This window comes from Labrus bergylta, chromosome 15, assembly GCF_963930695.1.
Source record: "Labrus bergylta chromosome 15, fLabBer1.1, whole genome shotgun sequence".
Lineage (NCBI taxonomy): Eukaryota > Metazoa > Chordata > Actinopteri > Labriformes > Labridae > Labrus > Labrus bergylta.
Genome location: NC_089209.1, coordinates 2,959,848 through 2,980,440, shown reverse-complemented (window position 1 = coordinate 2,980,440; position 20,593 = coordinate 2,959,848). Strand labels below are relative to the sequence as shown.

The window sequence follows — 20,593 nt, the reverse complement described above, 5'->3', positions numbered from 1 at the left end:
GGCAGTGTCACCTGTACTGGTGCAACCAATATACCAGTATAACGTCAAGTGCAGCCCCCACCATCACACATTTGCATGCACCCTTATGCGTTTGTAAATTTCTGCTCCAAAGATTCAGTCAACATGTTCAGCTCGATCCTGTTCCTGGATCAATGCTAACCCAGCTGCAGACTTCCATCATCATCCCAAACATCCTCAGTGAAATAGTGAAACTTCCGGCCTCCATATGTTGTGATGGTGAAAATATGAACATATATAATTCAGACAGACTTCCTCACTGATCCAAGCTGGACGGTGCTCTGAGAGAGTTTGTGGTCAGCAGGAATGTGTTGGCGACAGCCTGGATCACATTACTGACACCCGAGGAGGCCGATAATCTCTCAGCTGCACAGCGGGGTCGGCTAAATGTCACGCGACGGCCCAATCACCTGCTAATGAAAGCATGACATCGCCGGGGCCAGGACTGCCTGCAATTAAAGAACAGAAGCTTCAACAAGCAAACGTGAGCTTCTGTCCCGCCTCGACGTGTGGTTATTCCCTCAACACGAGCAGAAATACTAAATATTCAACAGTTTCAGGTCCAACATCACCATGTGTGTTTGCCCAAGTCAGCTTATTACAAAACAAATGAAGATGCACTATCCACCAGCAGTTCACTGTAAAGACTAAAAAACGGAGTTAAAGACATCATTTCCACTGTAAAGTCAGATTCTTGATCCCAGGAGGATTAAAGCGCCTCCTGAGTGCGGCACGGTGCCAACATGCAGAGCCGGATCCAAAGTTCTCGTGAGAAATAAAGTGTCGTTAATTTATGTGACAGTTGAGACATTTTTATCATTCCACATCTAGTTGGGTTTGGCACTCAGCCCAAACTCTGGCAGGGTGTCTTCAAACGGCTGGCAGGCGTTGTTGAACGAGGAGCAGGAATACCGCCGAGATGCTTCTCAAGCAGCACGACTAATCAAACACAGAAAGTGACGCTGTTTGCATGAACACCATGATGCCACAGTGGTGCAATGTCAAGATGGTTTCAATAAACTAAATACTCTCTGTTATTTCATCATTTCTTCTTCTACTGTTTTAATTATGTTTAAGCAGTATTTTGACATCAGGGCTGCTGCTATTCGTTATTTTATTATCAATAAATCTGACACTTCTTCATGTCTGATAATCAACTTGTGTTGCTCACTTAAATTCATAAAAGCTGAGATTTAGTTTTAACCCAAAACCTGAAGCGACATAGAAAAGAAGATAATCCTCACATTTCATCTATTTGAGAAATTAAACATTGTGTTTATAGTTCTTGTGTTTTAAATACATGGCCATCAAACAGGCGAGGGGGGGGGGAGGTTCTGGTACCGTGTAGTTCCTGGAGCATAGACAGATATAGGCTTTTAATATTGATCCCTAATCTTTCAGTAAATCGAGGTCCAACCTGCCAGTTTGAATAATTATCCATTAACATTTTGTGGATTATTTGTTCCCTATAAAACGTGAATCCGTGCTGGAAACCACTAAGGTCAACCATGTACTTCATTTTCATTCATTTTCTGGACTAAATGAGAAGTAGGATCTATGTTTTGGTTCTACAGTGCATGATAAAGATCAGACTGAGACTGATGATGAAATACAAACAGCAGGTGAGAGGAAGCCTGGCAGAGATCCTGATGCTGGAAGCAGATCAGATGCTTCACTACAAATGGAAAAACAGAAACCACGCTTCTTCCATCACCTGGCTGAGTTAAAAAAAACAGAAATCAAGTTGGACTTAAAGAGACCGAGGGTTGCCTTCAAACTTTAACCAGACTTTTCACAGTCTATTTCCAAGAGCCCAGTTTTCCACAGTTGACTTTAGTCACCGATGTCAGAAAAGTTCATTTCTCTGTCTGCTGTCTCTTCTCGTGTTTGCAGACGACTGTGGGCCTCCGCTCTGCTGTCAGTCAGTCGGCTGCTGGGAGACACTCTGTGTGTTCGGACCGCCGGCAGCAGCAGCGGATCAGGGTGGGAAAGTTTGACTTCTTACTGCGATGATAAAACCATTGCTTCACCCAGAGACATCACACCCTGTCACTGCTTTACACAGCTACACTGCTTACACTGTCTGTTAGTGGGAAAAAACGATGGAAGACAGATCGGCTTCCCTTATGTGTTTCCAACCAATCTCTAAAATTACTCCTGCTGAATAATCTGTGTTGGTATTTTCCCAGCTGTCTAGATCCTGCATGAGTTTAAACCAACTGGTGTAAATGCTAAAAAAAAAAAAAAAAGCCAAAAACGTCAATCAAGTCCTTCACTGTGCATCAGCAGAATCACTGACCTAACTATTGTATCGTAGCCAAAACAAATACCAGCAGACAACTCACAGATTTAACCGTTTTGAATCACTTCACAGGCTAATTCATTGGAGCAGCTTATCAGAGAAAGGTCTGTCATTTGTTCTTCACCTCTAAACCTCTCTTTCATTAGCCTGGCCTTTGTGTTGACATGGTTACAGTTGTGCACCGTCCCCTAAATTCCACCTCTGACAGTATAACTCAGAAGTATTCACAACAAGGCGTGCTGCTGGTGCCGCGGCAGCCTGATAAAGTGGGTTATTCCCCCGTTTGGCTCCAGTCAAACACGTGAGGACGTCAGTAAAAAAAAGAGCTGCAGGTGAAACTCCAGCTGCTCATAAACAGTCCAGTTAATCATTAGTGACAAAGATAAAACAACAAAAAACATGTCGGGCCTCATTTTACAGACGGCTGTGACGAGCTCTCAAACCCAAAAAAAACATGCAAATCATCCTCACATGAGATGTGGAAAATGATAAAAAAAAAAATGACTCGAATGGTTTTCTAAATCAATGAACAGAAGATCCTTCTGAATTTATCAATAAGTCCACCAACCCAACTCCACATGTACACTCCTGAACATATCGAGATCATTTCAGGAGGACTGCTCCAGATGTTCTCCTGACCTGGACAGAGACTATCCCTGTCAGACGGGGGGGGGGGAGGGGGGGGCTCATGAGGTAAGACGTAAAACAAAAGAAAGACGCGGAAGTAGTGGACGAAGCAACAGAGTCAGCTATACAATGAGAATGAGTCTGCCTTTAGTATCAATGCTACATGAAGTTCAACAGAATCCTACAGTATTTTCTGAATACCAGAGTTTAAAATGTGATTATTAGAAACATTTTTTTTTCAACACAAGCTGAAAGAAAATAAAAACTCAGTCGAACTGTTCAATAACATTCCCTGCATTGTGGAAAAATCCCCGTTTAACTGCACATCGCCTGTTCATTACAACAAATGGCACGTGTTGCGTTGTTGAAGGACAAAGGTGGAGTTTGGCCCCGACACTCCCCAGCTGGGGGCAACAAAAGGAATAAACCCCCCCCCCCCCCCCCCCCGCCCCGCCCCGCCTCCTTCATCACAACAGGACGAGGGTGGAGCGCAGAGAGGAAAAGTGGCAAAAGAGCACTAAAGCTATTCATAGCTTCAGTGGGCCTCTATAAACCCCTTCACTTTAACACACACACACACACACACGGTACGAGGCGGCGGGGGAACACACTGTGTGTTAAACAAACAGTGTTGAAGAGGAAAAAGGATTTCCTTGAGCTCTGTGAGCTCTAATGAAATCAAACAGGAGTTGTGGGAGTTCACAGAGAGCAAAGACTAAAAACCCTCACTACCAGTGTGAACTGTGCCACGTAAGGAGGTGCTATACCATGAAGCGGCAGTTTTCAATGCACATTAGTGAACCATATTGCTCCATGGATTACATGGAGACAGGCCCCGCCCATAGAAACCACTGGGCCCCTGAAAGGCACAGTGAATGGGTCCTCCCAGGATGTGATTTAAATCAACGACAGCAAATTCCATCAGTTTTTTTTTTTCCATCAACTCACTCATTCACTCCATTTTTAATAGATGAATGCCTGTTTCATTTAGCTGATAGAGGGTTAACAATCCCAGTCTTTCTATTGTATGTATGTGTCTAAGTGTGTGTATGAATACATGTACAGGTTACTGTATATGTGTTTATATTTATTTTGTTTTGAAACTGTAATTCGATTTGCTCAGTTGATTTATTTGTCTCTTAAGAAGTGAGGTCTCTTGTATAAGCCTGTTGGCTCCTTGACCTCTCCTGACACACCTTTTATGTTTTTATTAATCCTATTTTGATGTATTCCTATATGTGTGCTAATGAATAAATAAATAAAAATACTGTTAGTGCTAGCCTCCTGGCTAACATTAGCTCTTTCTGCCTGGCTCCCATTAGCCTTTGGAGCCTTTTCTTATTTCTTTCTTTTCTGGCATCCTGACGTCGTGCAGGTCCTGGAATGGCTCCACTCATTCAGACGTAACTGGCATAACAGCAACGTAAAGTTCACTGGACACGCCTACATTTTACTAAAGCAACAATAAGAAAATGTGTTTAAGAGGTAATGGGCAGTATTTATGTGTGAAATAAAATTAGTTGTTATTGCTTTAAATGAGGATGAACTATGTTTTATTCGCTAACCTCAACGGGCCCTCCTCATGAAACTTTCCCCTTTGTCCCCCCTTATGGGCGACCTTGGATTGAGAGACGATTAACGCCAGCTTTACACCAAAACAACTTCAAAACAACCTTTTTGACCTCCTGTGAGGAGTTTTAAACTGGTAATGAAACAGACTGAACTTTATACTAATGCCTCTATGTGACAATAATTGATAAGGCTGCCGCAGGTCAGACGAGCTAAGTTCCAGTATGCCGCTGAAACAGTCTGTATCTAAAGCTGGAGACGGAATTCTGCACTTTTTAAAGGTTCAACTTTGGATCTGATGGTGGCATCAAAACTCAAGTCTTCATACATTCAAAGACATTCAGCCGATGGTCATCATGATCCCCAGCTCCTGCAGCCACATGTCCGACGTGTCCTTGAGGAAGACACTTAACCCTGAGTTGCTCCCGCTGCTTCATTGGTAGCGTATGAATGGATGAGTTACTTCTGATGGTCTCTTCACTCAGCAGCCTCTACCTCAGTGTGTGAATGTGTAGGTGTGACCTGCGGTGTAAAAGAGCTTTGAGTAGTCAGAAGACGAGAAAAGCTGCTTTTGTCTGTGTTTAAATGCTCATGTATTTAAATGTGCTATATGTTACACATTTTTATTTTATGTGTGTGTGCTGCTTTATCAATTGCTTCCATGCGTATGTGTTATGTTTTAACTAACACTTGTGTTGTTTTATTTGTTATGCTTATGTGTTCTTGTGTCTATGTTTTTGTGTTGCATTTTCCTGTTTGCTTTTTAGTGTCATCAACCTGCCACGGACTGCAGATGAAAATTAGCCTGCATGGCTAAATCTGGCACATTTACATGTGTACATGTGTACAACTTCGTTGCTCTTGTTAATTAATGTGCGTTGTAAAGAAATCTAAAAAAATATCTAAAAATAAAACGTTGCTGCTGCATCACTGTATTCTGCCTTATCAAGATCAGTCATGCAGGTTTTTTTAATCTTCAGGGTTTTTTTTCTTTTTTACAACTAGAGGTTTGCATTCTCGCTGACGCAGGTTGAACAAATGTTCCAGGCTGCTTTAATAGGATCCATTAATGAGGCTTTACATGAATCAGGATGATGTAACAAAGTAATGCAGCTCAGTTCTCACAGAGTCACCACAAAGGTCATGTTACTACAGAGGCAACCTTATCTGTTCCGTTTGGTTATTAAGAAGTGGTTCAATCATGATAGGAAGAAATTCAAATGTCACCAACAGCAAAGTCAAGCAGCAGCATTATTTATCAGATAACCCGTTAGGTAGGAAAAGGTTCTCTCTTTTAGTAAACACACTCTCACTGCTGAAGCACTGCGAGGTTGCTCACATAAAGGGGGAAAGGCAGGAAGGGGCGCTCCATGGAGACAATCTGGATGTTTCCTCTGATTCAGCGTGCTCCCTCAGTGACCTCAGTTTCACTGATAACAACAAACGACGGGCGGGAAACCAACAGCAAGGAAAGAGAAAAAAAACTGCTATCTGGTAGAGGCTTTGAAATGGAAATCTGATAATCCTAAATATCCATCACTTCACTTCAGATTCACTTCATCAAATACTCGCACAATACAAACTCATGAAATCTGATCAGTTGTCGTAAATGTTTGTTAGATATTTAGTTATTAAAAATGTTACCACAAAACCAGAAACTTCGATACAGCACCAGTAAAAATCACACATCATAACTGTTCTGATACCCGTTTGTGGTTTATATTACCATTCTTCTTCTCCCCCTCTGTGTAAAGGGGGTAGCCTGTGATGTTTTTGTAGCTCTGGCTCTATATAAAAGGGGTAACTTCATCAGAACCAGAGCCACTTATATTACTGCACTTGCTCAAGATTTGTTCCAACCTCTTCCTGTTTTTTTTGTTTTTCAGATTAAGAGACCCAAACCAGCAGATAAAAGAGAAGGTTAAAACAGACTCAATAAAACATGTTCATAAAAACCATTTAAATTGCTCAGTGTTTGATAAGAATACATACGCTGATGTGTCTTTGCACATACAGCATCAGTGTTGGTGATACCTATGTTTATAGGACCTGCTCCCAGGAACACAGCAGTATGATATAACACAATGTTGGCGAGTGTGACGCTACAGAAAAACACTGTTTGACTGATCACCACATTGACTGTGAGTTTCTATTCTTACACATAAAGCTTAATGCTATACAGCACACAAAGATATTTCTGTTTACACTCTGTGGCATTTGTGTTTGTTATTGTCCTGTTTCAACACTCTGATGCACAAATCATAAATCCTGGTCCATGAAGAATGGGTTTCCCTGTTTGGTGTGGACAACCTGACCCGGCCTACACAGAGCCCTGACCTCAATCCCATCCAGCACCTTAAGGATGAACTGGAGCAGTAACTGTGAGCTGGACCTTTATCCTTTAACACCAGTGTTGCACTAATGCTCGTGTGGATTAAATGAGACAAAACCCTGCAGCAGCTACAGATACAAATCTGGGGGACAAAACGAAACAAGGAGATTGAAGGCTGATATTCATTTTGTACATAAAGAAAATTAAATTAAAGAGATCAGAATAGTGTTCCAATGTAAATTTTTCAACTTCTGCCTGCTGGACTACATCAGGCCGTGGCGACGGCGTTCTCAGGTGACAGCGGTTCTCCACCCACTGAACAAACAGCCCGTTTTCATGCTCTGGTTCTGATGGGAAACCTCAGGTCACAAAGAGTTTCTGTTATCTTTACTTACAGGATCTAATGTTGCTGGTTTGGAGTCTGTCCAGCCGGAGGAGTTAAAACAGCACACCTGAGTGAGTCCTGCTGTCGACAGGTGCAGACAGGAGGGGGGGGGGCACTGTTTCTAGATGTATTATAATCTCTTGGAAGCCGAAAGCAGCATCCTCTAAACATTAGATAAGAGATATTTCCAGCTGCATGAGCCTCAGAACAGTTGAAAGAAAGCACATTATTTAGGAAATACAAGAAATGAACTGCACTTGTTCCATTTGTGTCAATTATAAATCTAACATCTCAGTTCTTACAGCTGAAGCAGACAAGATCAAATCGTTCATTTTAATTGAACTTACAGTCAAATACCTGAAATTGGAATTGATTATAGTAAAAGATAAAAAAAAACACCTGAGAATTTGGAACAGGTGAATCCTTGGCTCTTTTGGCCGCAGTATCTCGTGTTTACTGGCTTTGTGTACACACTCCTCACGCTCAAACTATTCTGTCGTCATTCACTGCGAGATGTGTGACTGCACCTGCCAGACGGGTATGAAGTATGCAGATTTGTCTGAACACGCTGAGCTCAGATGTGTTTACCTCTGAGCTACAGCTGTCTGATCAGTTTGTGACTGAGCCCTGAAGCAGTTTTTTTTAATCATCCGTGTAATTAGATCAGAGACGATCTCACTCATCTGAGAGAGACATCGTGGACTGTCAGTGATCGACAATCAAACAGCCTTCATGGAGACGTGTCCAAAACACTGAGATGGTATGTTCAGGTACATGTATGTATTTTGGGTCAGTGAAGACAAACTCAGATTGTACCTTAAGGGTACCTCAAAACATACTTTTAATATGTAAAATTTTATGACAATTTTACATTCAAATATCTGAAATAATAAAAAATTCACTACATCTGTTATATAATATTATTTTTTAAGTACTTACAATACCTCAAATATTTCAAACAGTTATCAAAGCCAGAGAAATCTGTAATTTTATAATATGAAGAGAACTCCCATGATTCCCCGCTATCCTCAACGTCATCTTTTGTGACAAACTGTGACAACTCGCGCTGCATTGTTGTGTTAGCATGCTAATGCTAGTGATCTTTATTCTGCTGGTATCTTCACACTGCATGTAAATTTACCTGAAATGAGCGTGATCTAGAAACACAGTTAAGCAGTGAGTACAGTATGTTATTCTTCTTTTCTCTAGTCCCTCAATTAAACAACTTTTATACACAAGGGGAGGAGTCAGCCGGCCGTCCCGACGATGTAAACAAAGTGAAGATAGGACTCTGAAAACTCTGAAAACATCACAAACAGTGGGACTCGGGTGTGACACCCATTGTAGACAGTCATGACTCACAGAGTTATTTTCAGAGGATGGACTTGATTTGTATTATATTTAAGTGTGAAAAATCACATAAAGACTTTAAAGGATATCTTAGCTTAAAACCTCAACACAGCCCCTACAGAGTCTGAACAGTAGTTTGGTTATTGGCCAGGATTTAGAGCAGGATCACCTGGGTCACAATACAAAAGGTGTTTCGCTGTGAGTTCAGGAAAATTGATTTATTCACGCAACACTTTGCTGTATCCATCTTTTTTTGGACATCCATACCAAACAGTCACTACCTTAAGAGTAGAACTGTGGCTGTTTTTCACAACAACCAAAAAGTTGTGGGAACCTTTTCGTAAGATGTTACGAAAACAATTCTGTATGAATATAAAATCAGTTGCTATGAATCTGCAAAATAACCGTCAATGACTCGAGCATTCAGATGAACATGCCTTCACAGATCTGGCACAGGAAGTGTTTTATTTTCTTTGTTTCTTTGACAAACTTGTTCATCAGTTTAAAGTTGTAACCACTGAACCTGCAAACGATAACGGTGACCCATAAACGGTGACCCATATTCCCAGAGTGGAATTCCCTGACTATCCCGAATTCTGTGATTATCCAGGATTCAGAGTTTTGTGTTGTTTGTGGTTTGTGGAGGGTTTCAGCAGTGTGGGTACAAACTAAGGGACAACAGAGGGAATTTTTACTGAACCACAAAATGTAAAGAACCTGTTCCTTCAGAGCTTCAATGTTAGTGTAGACAGACACACACACACACACACACACACACACACACACACACACACACACAAATAACTCCACAAGTACACACCCCCTCACTGCCTGCCCCGAGGCAGAGGTCTACTCCACTGTTACAGTGTAAATACTACAACAGAATCCAGGTCAGTGACAAATTAAGATTCTACGATGCCAAGAGCAAAGTGAAGGCTGAATTTTTCACAGCACAGACAAGTTCAGCTTCCCTTTTTTTACTTTCTTGAACCACGACTTCAGGGAACACGTTTATTTTTAACCAGACACAATTCAAATAAAAGGAACTGTTTTCTACCAGGCAGTAGAAAATGATTAAGATTCATCACTTCAGCAGGAACCAATGGGCTTAGAGGTCAGAGCCACAGAGAGGAAATCAGAAAGGACTGAGAGACAGACGATCACAAGTTGGTTTCCATTTTTGTTGACAACAGCAAAACGGTAGAAATGTCCTGAGTCTTGTGGTTGAATCACATGAGAAACATGTTGCAATAAAGTTCTGATTGTTTGATCAGAATCAGACAACACAGAAAGTGACAGGAAGCCCAGGGCGAGGCAGAGCTTAATGAAGCCGTTGGGGGTCATGTGACTGACCCTGTGTGTTGTCATCTTTTCATGCAGAACAAAAGTGGGATCATGTTGGAGTGGTTAAACAACACCGCCTCCACAGTAAAGAGTCACAGTGACCCCCTGACCCTCCAAACAGCAGGAGGCCGACCCTCAGTGAAGAGGCGGGAATGTTTGAGCCTTTATTGACCGCCGCCGACACTCAGCTCTGCGTTGTCCCCGCTGCTAAATGACGTGTGTGTCGGTATGTGTTTGTGTGTTAGCTGTCGGGGAGGACGAGCGGCGCTGAATGGACGCTCACTTTCTCACATCAGTAAATTCAAGCCATAGAGAAAAAGTCTCTCAGAGACGTGGGGCCGACTGTCAGAGCTACACGGTGAACATTTGAGTTACATTCACAGCGTTGGGTGAAAACAAAACAGAAGTTCTGGTTCATTTCTTTTATTAAAATGAACAAAACAATGTTTCGTCCCTGATTTAGCCAGCGTCACCTCCTCTGCTCTCCGACTGCCCGTAAGAAACATACTCATACACTTTTGTGTCTTACTAAGACGACAAAACGGGATGCAAATATTATCAGTATTTGACGACTTTTGTATTTGAACCGACCACTTAAGGATTTATGTAAAAGTCGAGATTCTTATCTTCTGAGATTTTAGATAGATTCATAACTTTTCTTTTTGTTGGCTAACCAGTCACTCCCTGCTAAGTGCTAAGGCTACATCTTTAACTCAGTAGAAGTCAAATGGAGCAGCAAGAAATTCAGCCAGTCTCCCAGATGACTGGAGGAGATCCTGAAGTATGTGCTCATTCAAAAATAGACTTTGAATCCATGGATCCAGAATCGTTTTGAATCAAAAATAGACTCTGAATCGTGGCCCCAAGAATCCAAAACAAAACGAATCGTGAGACACCGAAATAATCGTTTTGCTTTAAAACGCGTGGAATCTGATGAACGTGCTTGGTGAATCACAGTACAGAGCCTACAAGCCTACACCAACTCCCTGAGCTTCTGTCTAATAATAATGAGAGTTTAATCTCCAAACACACGCCTAATGTCAACATGGCAGCATGCTCGTATACTTCTATTAGTCCTCTGGGAGTGGTTTGGGTTCTCAGTGTTGAGCCTCAAGCAAACCGCTGTCCACTGTAAGGTTCTCTAAAGTCACAAAAAGCAGAAATCATTTAAATGCAGCCCAAGTGGGAAAAGTTTGTGGCACTGAAAGTTTCACTAGACAGCAACCAGCTGGATAGCAGCCGGCTTTATTTACCAAAGGGCCTCCACTAGTGCACTTTGGCCACCAAAGTCAGGGGCTCGGCGGCCCCCAGAACTTTAGCATCCATATACCTGAAGAGGAATCCAAAAAAAGACGCCTGCATGACTCATATTGCAGGCGTCTCATTAATATGAGTCATATTAATCTTTGTTTAAGATTACTTATTCTGATTGTCTTTTTCTTTCACATTAAAAGTCAAACTTTGAGTCCGACACAAGCTCAAGGTAAAACTCTTTATGAGCAAAATCATTCCCAATTAGCAAAGCTTTAATCAATGCAACAGCCTGGTCCGGCTACCCGCCACGTGGCAGAGAGGCCGCCGATATTTACTTGCCAAAAGGAAAATGTTCCAGCATTTGGCGACTGAGGGGGTTTTTCTCTATAAAAAAATCCTTATGCATTTATAGAATCAAAACAGAGCGTCTACACACACTCCTCCTCCTGCTGCTGCTTCTTGTCCAAACCTCTCAGTAATTAAAAACAGGTCGTTATCACACCTGGATCATGAGCCTGATTGTCACTTTATGGCTGACCTGTTAACTGGTCGGGCCTGTTTATTTCTTTATGACACGCTGATATGAATTTTATAGAGTGCTCGTAATACCAACCAGCGTAGTGTGTGTGCTCTCTCATCACGTATCTATCCAAACAGAGGACAGGTAATGTCATAAAAAAAGGTAAACAAGGTGACAACCTGCAGCCTGACCTGAGCTCATTTACGCCCAATTTACCTGAACCATCACAACAGAGGGATAAGTATTATACTACATGTTAAATCAAAGTACAGTGCTTTATTATGTACAGACTGATGTGTTGATTAAACCAGCTACAACCTCATGTCTGAAGAGTAAAGAAGCTGTTTTAAACCTATTAAAATACAAGATCTAACAAGTTTTTGGACTTATACTCGCTGTAAAGTTGCTTAAGGACAAGATATCTAAAGTTTAAACTGATGTCATTTGTGATTTTTATGAATGCTGCTTTTGTAATGCTGCTAACCAGTTAAATTCAAATAAGGGTTTTTGCATAAAAGGGACAACAACTGAAAGTCAGTTATTAATGTTTGGACATGTTTGTAATCGTAATTTTTGATAGCTCATGATTTTAACTCGATGTCTGCAGATTTAGTTTAATAAATTAATTTACTTATCGCACTTCAAATCGTTATCGCAATACAGAACAATGTTACCGCATATTGTTCTCATATCGTGCAGGCCTAACTACAAAACATATAGTAGAGAAACTAGTCTCAGAGTAACATATGTCTAAATGGAGGGAAATTATTATAACAATATTGTTATTACTCAAATGTTACAGCTGATAAATAAAATCATGACGTTTATCCATTTTAAATGACTTGTTATTATACAGGACAGAGGATTTATACCTAAATGTATTGTTAATATACTTTATGGGATTTACTACGGTTGTTAAACCAAAAGTTTAATTTTAAGTAAAAGATAGAAGGTTTAACTTTGTATTATTGTGGATTTCAAATGAAATCAGTCGCAATTTTTTTAAATTTAATTACCAAAAACGAAATATTGAATTAAATAAATGTATTTGGTCATTCACAGTTTGTAACATTTAAATGTTTTTTTTTGTACTTTATTTTTCCAAAAGTAAAACACCAACGTGACAAAACGAAAAGACATACATAAAGCAAACTATAAAAACAAAAAGAAAACAATCAAACAAACCAGTAACATCAAAACACCAGTCCAAATTCATATGTCATGAGTATGTAAACCATCCCACTTAAAAAATAATAATAACACTAGTATATAAATAAGTAAACATTTGAAATGTGATAATTGATAAATGATGTAAAAGTTAAATCAAACAGCACAGCAGGAGAGAGACCCCTGATAAGATAACATTAGTCATCCGTTACCTCTCATCCAGTCCACCACCTGCTGCGGGCTCCACTTGCTAACAGCCTCCATGACTCCAACACAAACTTTAAATTAATCTCTCACTTGTCCAGTAAAAAAAATCCCGATTGAAAAGGTCAATAAGACATAATAAGGAGCACCGGGGAGTCCCGTTACAGCGGACACACTCGGTCCTCCGCTCGCCGAGCCCGACTGGCGGAGCTCATGGTGAAAGTTTACAGTCAACGCAGCGCATGGGTCCGGTGTCGGGTTACAAAGGGTGTGGCCACGCCTCTCTCCCACTTCTCGTCCAATTGCGTAAGAGTATGCCGGTGTTGCCTTTAAGTGCCGTGGGAACAATAAGAATCTGACATACGATGAATACAGTAGCTCTCAAACACAATGTAGAAATAGTAGGGCTGGGCAACGATTACAAGTTTTAATCGCGATTAATCGCATGAGTTCCTGTGATTAATCGCGATTAATCGCATTGTTATGCGCAAAATCCAATAATGAATTCAAAAGTAGTGTATAGCGCACTTTTATTGTAAATGTACTTCCCAACTTAAACAATGTAATCAAAGCAAATAAATACAAAACTAAAGCTTATTGCATTGGTTGCAGTGTGGACGCAGAGTGGTGTGGGTCTCCTCTCTGACTGCAGCTGGGTCTGCTGCTCGAGGCTACACTGACAGCCTGTGATGCTTTAGGAAGGGGGAGGGGCTAACGGCAGCACCCGCTGCTCGTTGAGTAACTGCAGAGCAATACGTGCTTTCACGTCAGTTTCTTACACCAAAAAAGTCTCCAATAACACCAGAAAAAGTCGCTAGATTTGTCGATAGTAGCTGTTGACAAAAAAAGTCGCCAAGGCGGTTTGGAAAGTCGCCAGATTTAGCGAGAAAGTCGCCAAATTGGCAACACTGTTCCCTCTTTCCTGTGAGCGCCGCAGCAGACATGCGCAGCAGACATGCGCAGCAGTAAGCAACATACGAGGCTCGCTCACGATGGAATTTTACAAAATAAAAGCCAGTGAGCAACAGACTTTTACAATAAGAAAATAAATAATAAAAACTGCGTTAATGTGAGATAAAATAATTGTCAGCGATAATTAATTAATGAGTTAATGTGAAAATAACGCCTTAACGTGCCCAGCCCTAAGAAATAGAATATAGAATAAAAATAGAAATAGAAATAGAATAAGAAGAAAGCGCAGAGTATCTAAATAAATAATAAAAGTCCTTATTTGTTGTTTTTTTAACAAGAGACTTTAATGTTATAAAGTCTAATGTTTAATATGTCTACACTCATGCACTTTAACTTATGTCAATACTGTCCATTTACAACTCTGTTTTTGCACATTTACATTTAATCTTTCTTATTTTAGACTAGTAATGCTAAGCTAAATCCTGGTTGTATATATTCTCATTCTTAGTTTTGATATTTTTAGTGCTTATTTACTTTGTATTTAATATTATATTGTGTTTTTTGCTCATATTGTGTGTTTGGATAACCTGCTGCTGTAACGCCTCAATTTCCCAGTTTGGGATCAATAAAGTATTTCTATTCTATTCTATTCTATTCTATAAAAGAGTCTCTAATGCTCATTTTTTTATTGAATCTTTCCAAATTAATATGATTTCTTTCAAATTTAGATCATGTGCTTAATTTCCTTTGGCCGTCACTATTTGATTGATTGATTGTTCTTTTTTTATGTGTCATGCTTACAAAGCGCCCAATCCTCATTTTTATTTATTTCATTTCATTTGACATTTATTTTACCAGGAGGAGATTCTCTTTGAGATACAACACCAGAGAGTCCTGGCCAAGACAGCAGCATACAAGAGTTTCAGACAGAGAACAAAAGACAGACGATAAACAAATATTACATCATTGAACCAATCAGGAGCTTTAAGCAGAGAAACATGTGATACAGTCGTCAAATGGTCCTTTAGGCTGCTTTTAAAATCTTTGAAGACAACTCATGGGTTTATAAGACACCAGAGATCCAACCCCAGTGGTTCAACAATTCATAACAAGTCATCACAAAGCTGCATGCTCCTTTAACAGCTCACTAAATAATGTATTTTATGTAACATATTATGGGAATCATCTTCCCATTATGACCAATAAAGGCCTATTGAAATCATAGAAGTTGACATTTTCTAAATAAGGAAAATGCCCTGCACTATGCTCATCCTTTAGACCTTAGGATTCCTCCAATAAGAATGTGTACTTCAGTCTCTGAGCATTTCTTTCATCTTCTGAGCTCCACAGCAGCTCCGTCATGTGTGCTGGGTGTTGACTTGTGAAGCTTTTTTAGGGTCTGCAGATGTTTCCCATGGGAAGGAGCACATCAGGACTTGGAGCTGCGCTGGCTGAGAGCAACAACATCGACTGACGGTGAAATCAGAGAGCAGCAGAGACGTTTGTTATTTAGAGAAGATTAACATGAAACACCAGAAATATGTCTGATTAGATAAAATATCATTGGATCACAAAATAACAAAGCAAACCCTCTGACAATGAATTCATTCAAGGACTTTGGTTAAACTGTTTAGAAATGTATTTTTTTCATTCACATTTGCTTTTAATCTTTTGACAGTTTGATAGATTCCACCATGACTCAAATCTGTGTTCTCCTCTTTGTTTGGCATGTGGCCTTTAAAATCAAAGCAAAGTTAAAAAGGAGAAATGATTAAACGAAAAGAAGTTAAAGCATTTATAAAAAAAAAGGAGAACATCATTTGTTACCGTAGCCTAATTAATCTACAACTTTCTGCTTTTTCCCGCCTTATTACATCATAAACAGTTTTGTTTTGTGTTCAATTGGTGCCAAACTATGATTGTAGGAATTATATGAAATGGTACAATCGGAAATTATCGCTTGTTTACGTTTGAACTTGAAAAGTGATTTATCAAAGTTAAAGTGCAAAATGTCGGACGGAGCCTGAATGCAGCATTATGAAAAGCTGATGTGGGCGGGGCTTTCCTCTCTAACGGTTGGACTACATGACAACTACAGACTACATGTCACATTTGAGTGTTGAAATATTTTCATTACCTTTCGATCTAACTTCATGGTGCTGATGTCACCTGTAGAGTTTCAGACTCTGGTGAACAAATGTAGTCTGAGTCTGGACTTCCTGCAGAGAACCGGAGGAAGGTGTGCACTCACCTGGGAGAATACTGAGTCGACATGAAGGTACTTATTACATTTCTAAAAACCTTCTCTGGAGAGACAAGAAACAGAAGAGTCTGGTCATTCAAGTTATTTTTCTTTGAACGTGTGTCTTCTTATGGAGGCTACTTTATATAAATGAAGTGAAGATGAGAACTTGCTCATGATTTAAACTTAAGATCAATCACTTCCTTTAGGACGAATGCATATTTTTTCCTGCAGCCTTATTCAGGTGAAACTTGTATTTCCTTTTTTTCATTTCATGTAAAATCAGAAATCAGAACTTATCCCTCAGAGAACAATGAGAGCTGTTTTGTTTCACATTGTGGCCACACTGACACCTGCTGGTGAGCTCTTGTAAATGCAGCTCAGGGAAATCTGATTTAAGGTGCCATTTAATACAAAACGATCTTTAACTGCAGGTAAAAACTACAAATCAAAACATATTATAAACAACCTTCACACACCCCCCCCCCCTCCTGTATTTTATTGCTGTTCTGTGTTTTTATTTGATCTTAGCTTTTTTTATTGCTACTATCTTTTTTTAGTTATTTACATAATCTGAAATCCTTGTTCCTCTTGGTCTTTGTTTTACTGCTGAAGCTGAATGGATAAACTCTGATATTTTGTTAAACACTGCTGGATTAAATTAGGAGCATGTAAACACACAGGGTTACCTGTTTAACCCAGCTGAATGGGTCAAATATTCAACCCACACCGTGGTTAATTGTGACGATACTGCTGGTTGAGAAATGTTCTCTGTTGTAAACAAGTATCTCTCTCAAACCGCTCCTCTTCCTGGAATGAATCGTAGTTCGATCAGCCCTCCCTCTTCTTCCTGCTCTCAAACACAGCCTGCTGCACTCTGTCCTCATACTTCCTGGTTCCCTCCCCTTTAGATCTACAGTTTGAGGATGGGTGTAACCAACAACACCTGCACAGTCACATGCACAGACACATGCTTTGTAGATCAGAGGTGAAACTTGTTATCAGTTATGAGGAAGTGAATCTCAGACAGTCGTTGTTACCGAGAGGAGAAATGGCGCAGAAAGGAGTTCAGCTGGACCGGGAAACCTTCTCTTGTTCGATCTGTCTGGATCTCCTGAAGGATCCGGTGGCTGTTCCCTGTGGACACAGTTACTGCATGAAGTGTATTAAAAGCCACTGGGATACAGAGGATGAGAAGACAGTCTACAGCTGCCCTCAGTGTAGACAGACCTTCACAGTGAGGCCTGACCTGAGGAAAAACACCATGTTGGCAGATTTAGTGGAGGAGCTGAAGAAGACTGGACTCCAAGCTGCTCCTGCTGATCACTGCTATGCTGGATCTGAAGATGTGGCCTGTGATGTCTGCACCGGGAGGAAACTGAAAGCCTGTAAGTCCTGTCTCTTCTGTTTGATCTCATTTTGTGAGAAACACCTCCAGCCTCATTATGAAATACCTGCCTATACAAAACACAAGCTGGTGGAGCCCTCCAAGAAGCTCCAGGAGAACGTCTGCTCTCGTCATGATGAGGTGATGAAGATGTTCTGTCGTACTGATCAGCAGTCTATCTGTTATCTCTGCTCTGTGGACGAACACAAAGGTCATGACACAGTCTCAGCTGCAGCAGAAAGGAGCGAGAAGCAGAGAGAGCTGGAGGTGAGTCGACAAAACATCCAGCAGAGAATCCAGGACAGAGAGAAAGATGTGAAGCTGCTCCAACAGGAGGTGGAGGCTATCAATGGCTCTGCTGATAAAACAGTGGGGAACAGTGAGAAGATGTTCACTGAGCTGATCCGTCTCATGGAGAAAAGACGCTCTGATGTGAAGCAGCAGGTCAGATCCCAGCAGCAAACTGAAGTGAGTCGAGTCAGAGAGCTTCAGGAGAAGCTGGAGCAGGAGATCACTGAGCTGAAGAGGAGAGACGCTGAGATGAAGAAGCTGTCACACACACAGGACCACAACCAGTTTCTACACGACTACCCCTCACTGTCACCACTCAGTGAATCTACACACTCATCCAGCATCAAGATCCGTCCTCTGAGGTACTTTGAGGACGTGACAGCGGCTGTGTCAGAAGTCAGAGATAAACTACAGGACGTCCTGAGAGAGAAATGGACAAACATCTCACAGACAGTGACTGAAGTGGATGTTTTACTGTCAGACCCAGAGTACATGACCAGAGCTGAGTTCTTAAAATATTCATGTGACATCACACTGGATCCAAACACAGTTTACACACAGCTGTTATTATCTGATGGAAACAGAAAAGTAACATTTACGAGTCAGACCAATCCTTATTCTAGTCACCCAGACAGATTCACTGAATGTTTTCAGGTCCTGAGTAAAGAGAGTCTGAGTGGACGTTGTTACTGGGAAGTCGAGCAGAGAGGAAGAGGAGTTTATGTAGCAGTCACATACAAGAATATCAGCAGAGCAGGGGGATTGAATGAGTGTGAATTTGGACGTAATGACAAATCTTGGGTGTTAGATTGTTTCTTAAACAGTTATAACTTTTATTACAACAATGTCTGCACTCCTGTCTCAGGTCCTCTGTCCTCCAGAGTAGGAGTGTACCTGGATCACAGAGCAGGTATTCTGTCCTTCTACAGCATCTCTGAAACCATGACTCTCCTCCACAGAGTCCAGACCACATTCACTCAGCCTCTACATGCTGGACTCAGGTTTATTAACTCGTTTTATTGTGTTGGAGACTCTGCTGAGTTGTGTAAACTGAAATAGACAGAAGTCATTAATGAGACAGATGTTTAACTTGCTGTGTTTTAAATCTTCAACTTGATTTTTATCCACGCTCGTTGCTGAGATCTGATCGTGGTCACCTGTCAATCAAACTTTACGGGCGGTACTTTGACCTCTTCTCGTCTGTTCTGTAAATGTTTGAGTGTCTTTAAGTGACACTCCTTCCTGTGTCTGTTTAGCCGTGGACTCTTTCACTGCTCAGGATGACTTTTGTTCACCTGAACTGACATTTCTCTGAGTGATAAATATCAACTTCTCTCTGCTCTCCATGTTTGATTATTTGTTTTCATACATTTATATTTTCTGTTGTTTCTGTTCTGATTCAGGAGTCTGAAGAGAGAGAGAGAGAGAGAGCAGCAAACTTTTCTTTCATGCTGATTTTCTCTTCTCACCACTTTGTACATTTGTAGAAAATCTATAAAATCACACTTAAAGAAATGAGTTAGTCAGAATAAATGTTGTTGTTCATATTCAAAGTGATGTAAAAATGTCCTCTGAGGTGTTTTAAAAATGTAATCCTCCTGATTAAATCAATAAGGAGATAAATCATTGTTTTCTGTGAGTGGAGATTCTGATCAAACAAAGTGATTGTGTGGATGAAGTGAATGTGTTCATGAAATGATTGAACACACTTTACTGATTTGATGTGTGAACAAACTGAAGTTTGACATCCTGAATAAACTCACATGAACTAAATGTTTTCTTCTGGTCTTCATTGCAAATGTTCAAGCGAACAAAAAAAAAATCCTGCTACTGTTTGTACCCGCTGAGCTTCTGTATTCAGGAAGTTCAGCAGGAAATAGATGAAGTCAAATAGAGGGGGAGGAGCTACAGAAGAGAGGAGTAATGACCAGGTTAAGTACTCTGCATATCACTGGAAAACATTCATCTGCTCTTTGTGAGGTATGCAATCAAGCAGAAGCAGGTGAACATGTACTTACTAAATGTAGGAAGTATGTAACACATAGACAGAACAGGAAGTCAGAAATGGAGAGAGAGAGGGACTTGTAAGAAGAGAAAAGTATTTTGGAGGGTGGTGAAAGAGGGAGAGGCCGAAGATGCTTGTTTAAATCTCTTTTGAGAACAGGTCTGTTGAGGGATATTTAAATCCAGCAGATGGCAGTAATGACACTTTTCTGATGTCAGCTGCCGAAGAAGAAGAAGAAGAAGAAGTATTCAATTACAAAATCAGCTTTAAATCTAATTAATATAGATGTAAAGGTACCATTTGTAAAACCTGAATACAGAAGTAGAATCAAAGAAGGTCTTGAGTGGGAGTGGAAAGAAACTTTAGGAGAAGGAAAAAAAGAGGCAGACATTATTTTAATCCACAACCTTTGATTAGGAAGTCTGTCAGTTATTGTGGAAAGTTAAAATAACTCGACTGAGGCTGGGTCACTGTGGGTTAAACCAATATTTACACTCTATAGGAAAACATCCCAGTGGGCTGTGTGAGTGTGGCGCTCCTGAAACAGTTATACACATATTATTCATGAGAGCAACCCATCCAGGTACTTTGCCCAAACGATGCCGGCCCCGCCCCTTTCTGGGTGAAATCATTCCATCTGAATGAATGGAGGTTAATGGACAAGTTGGCGTCATTACCGATTTA

The 20,593-nt window shown here is 40.6% G+C and overlaps 2 protein-coding genes and 1 long non-coding RNA gene across 3 annotated transcripts in view; 1 reads left to right on the top strand and 2 right to left on the bottom strand.

Annotated features, from left to right (window-relative positions):
- cnksr3 (cnksr family member 3) overlaps positions 1-13,402 on the bottom strand; it is a 56,237-nt gene extending 42,835 nt beyond the window's left edge. The window contains exon 1 of the mRNA XM_065964096.1: positions 13,081-13,402. Within this exon, the coding sequence (XP_065820168.1) occupies positions 13,081-13,132 (52 nt within the window). The 5' untranslated portion in view covers positions 13,133-13,402. The remainder of the gene's footprint in view (positions 1-13,080) is intronic.
- A 1,379-nt stretch (positions 13,403-14,781) lies between these two features.
- Positions 14,782-16,447, bottom strand: LOC114918635 (uncharacterized). The gene is made up of 2 exons (XR_010668791.1): positions 16,122-16,447; positions 14,782-15,454 (listed from the first exon to the last, which is right to left on the bottom strand). It is a non-coding gene; the product is annotated as an uncharacterized lncRNA (long non-coding RNA).
- Positions 16,448-16,984: 537 nt separating this feature from the next.
- On the top strand, positions 16,985-19,677 carry LOC136182746 (tripartite motif-containing protein 16-like). The gene has a single exon (XM_065964019.1). It carries the CDS (start codon positions 17,185-17,187, stop codon positions 18,961-18,963), a length of 1,779 nt encoding a protein of 592 aa, XP_065820091.1. The 5' UTR covers positions 16,985-17,184; the 3' UTR covers positions 18,964-19,677.
- The last annotated feature ends 916 nt before the right edge of the window (positions 19,678-20,593 follow it).

Excerpts from the sequence above, each read along its gene's own strand:
- LOC136182746 (XM_065964019.1), top strand. The coding sequence starts at position 17,185 with ATGCACAGACACATGCTTTGTAGATCAGAGGTGAAACTTGTTATCAGT.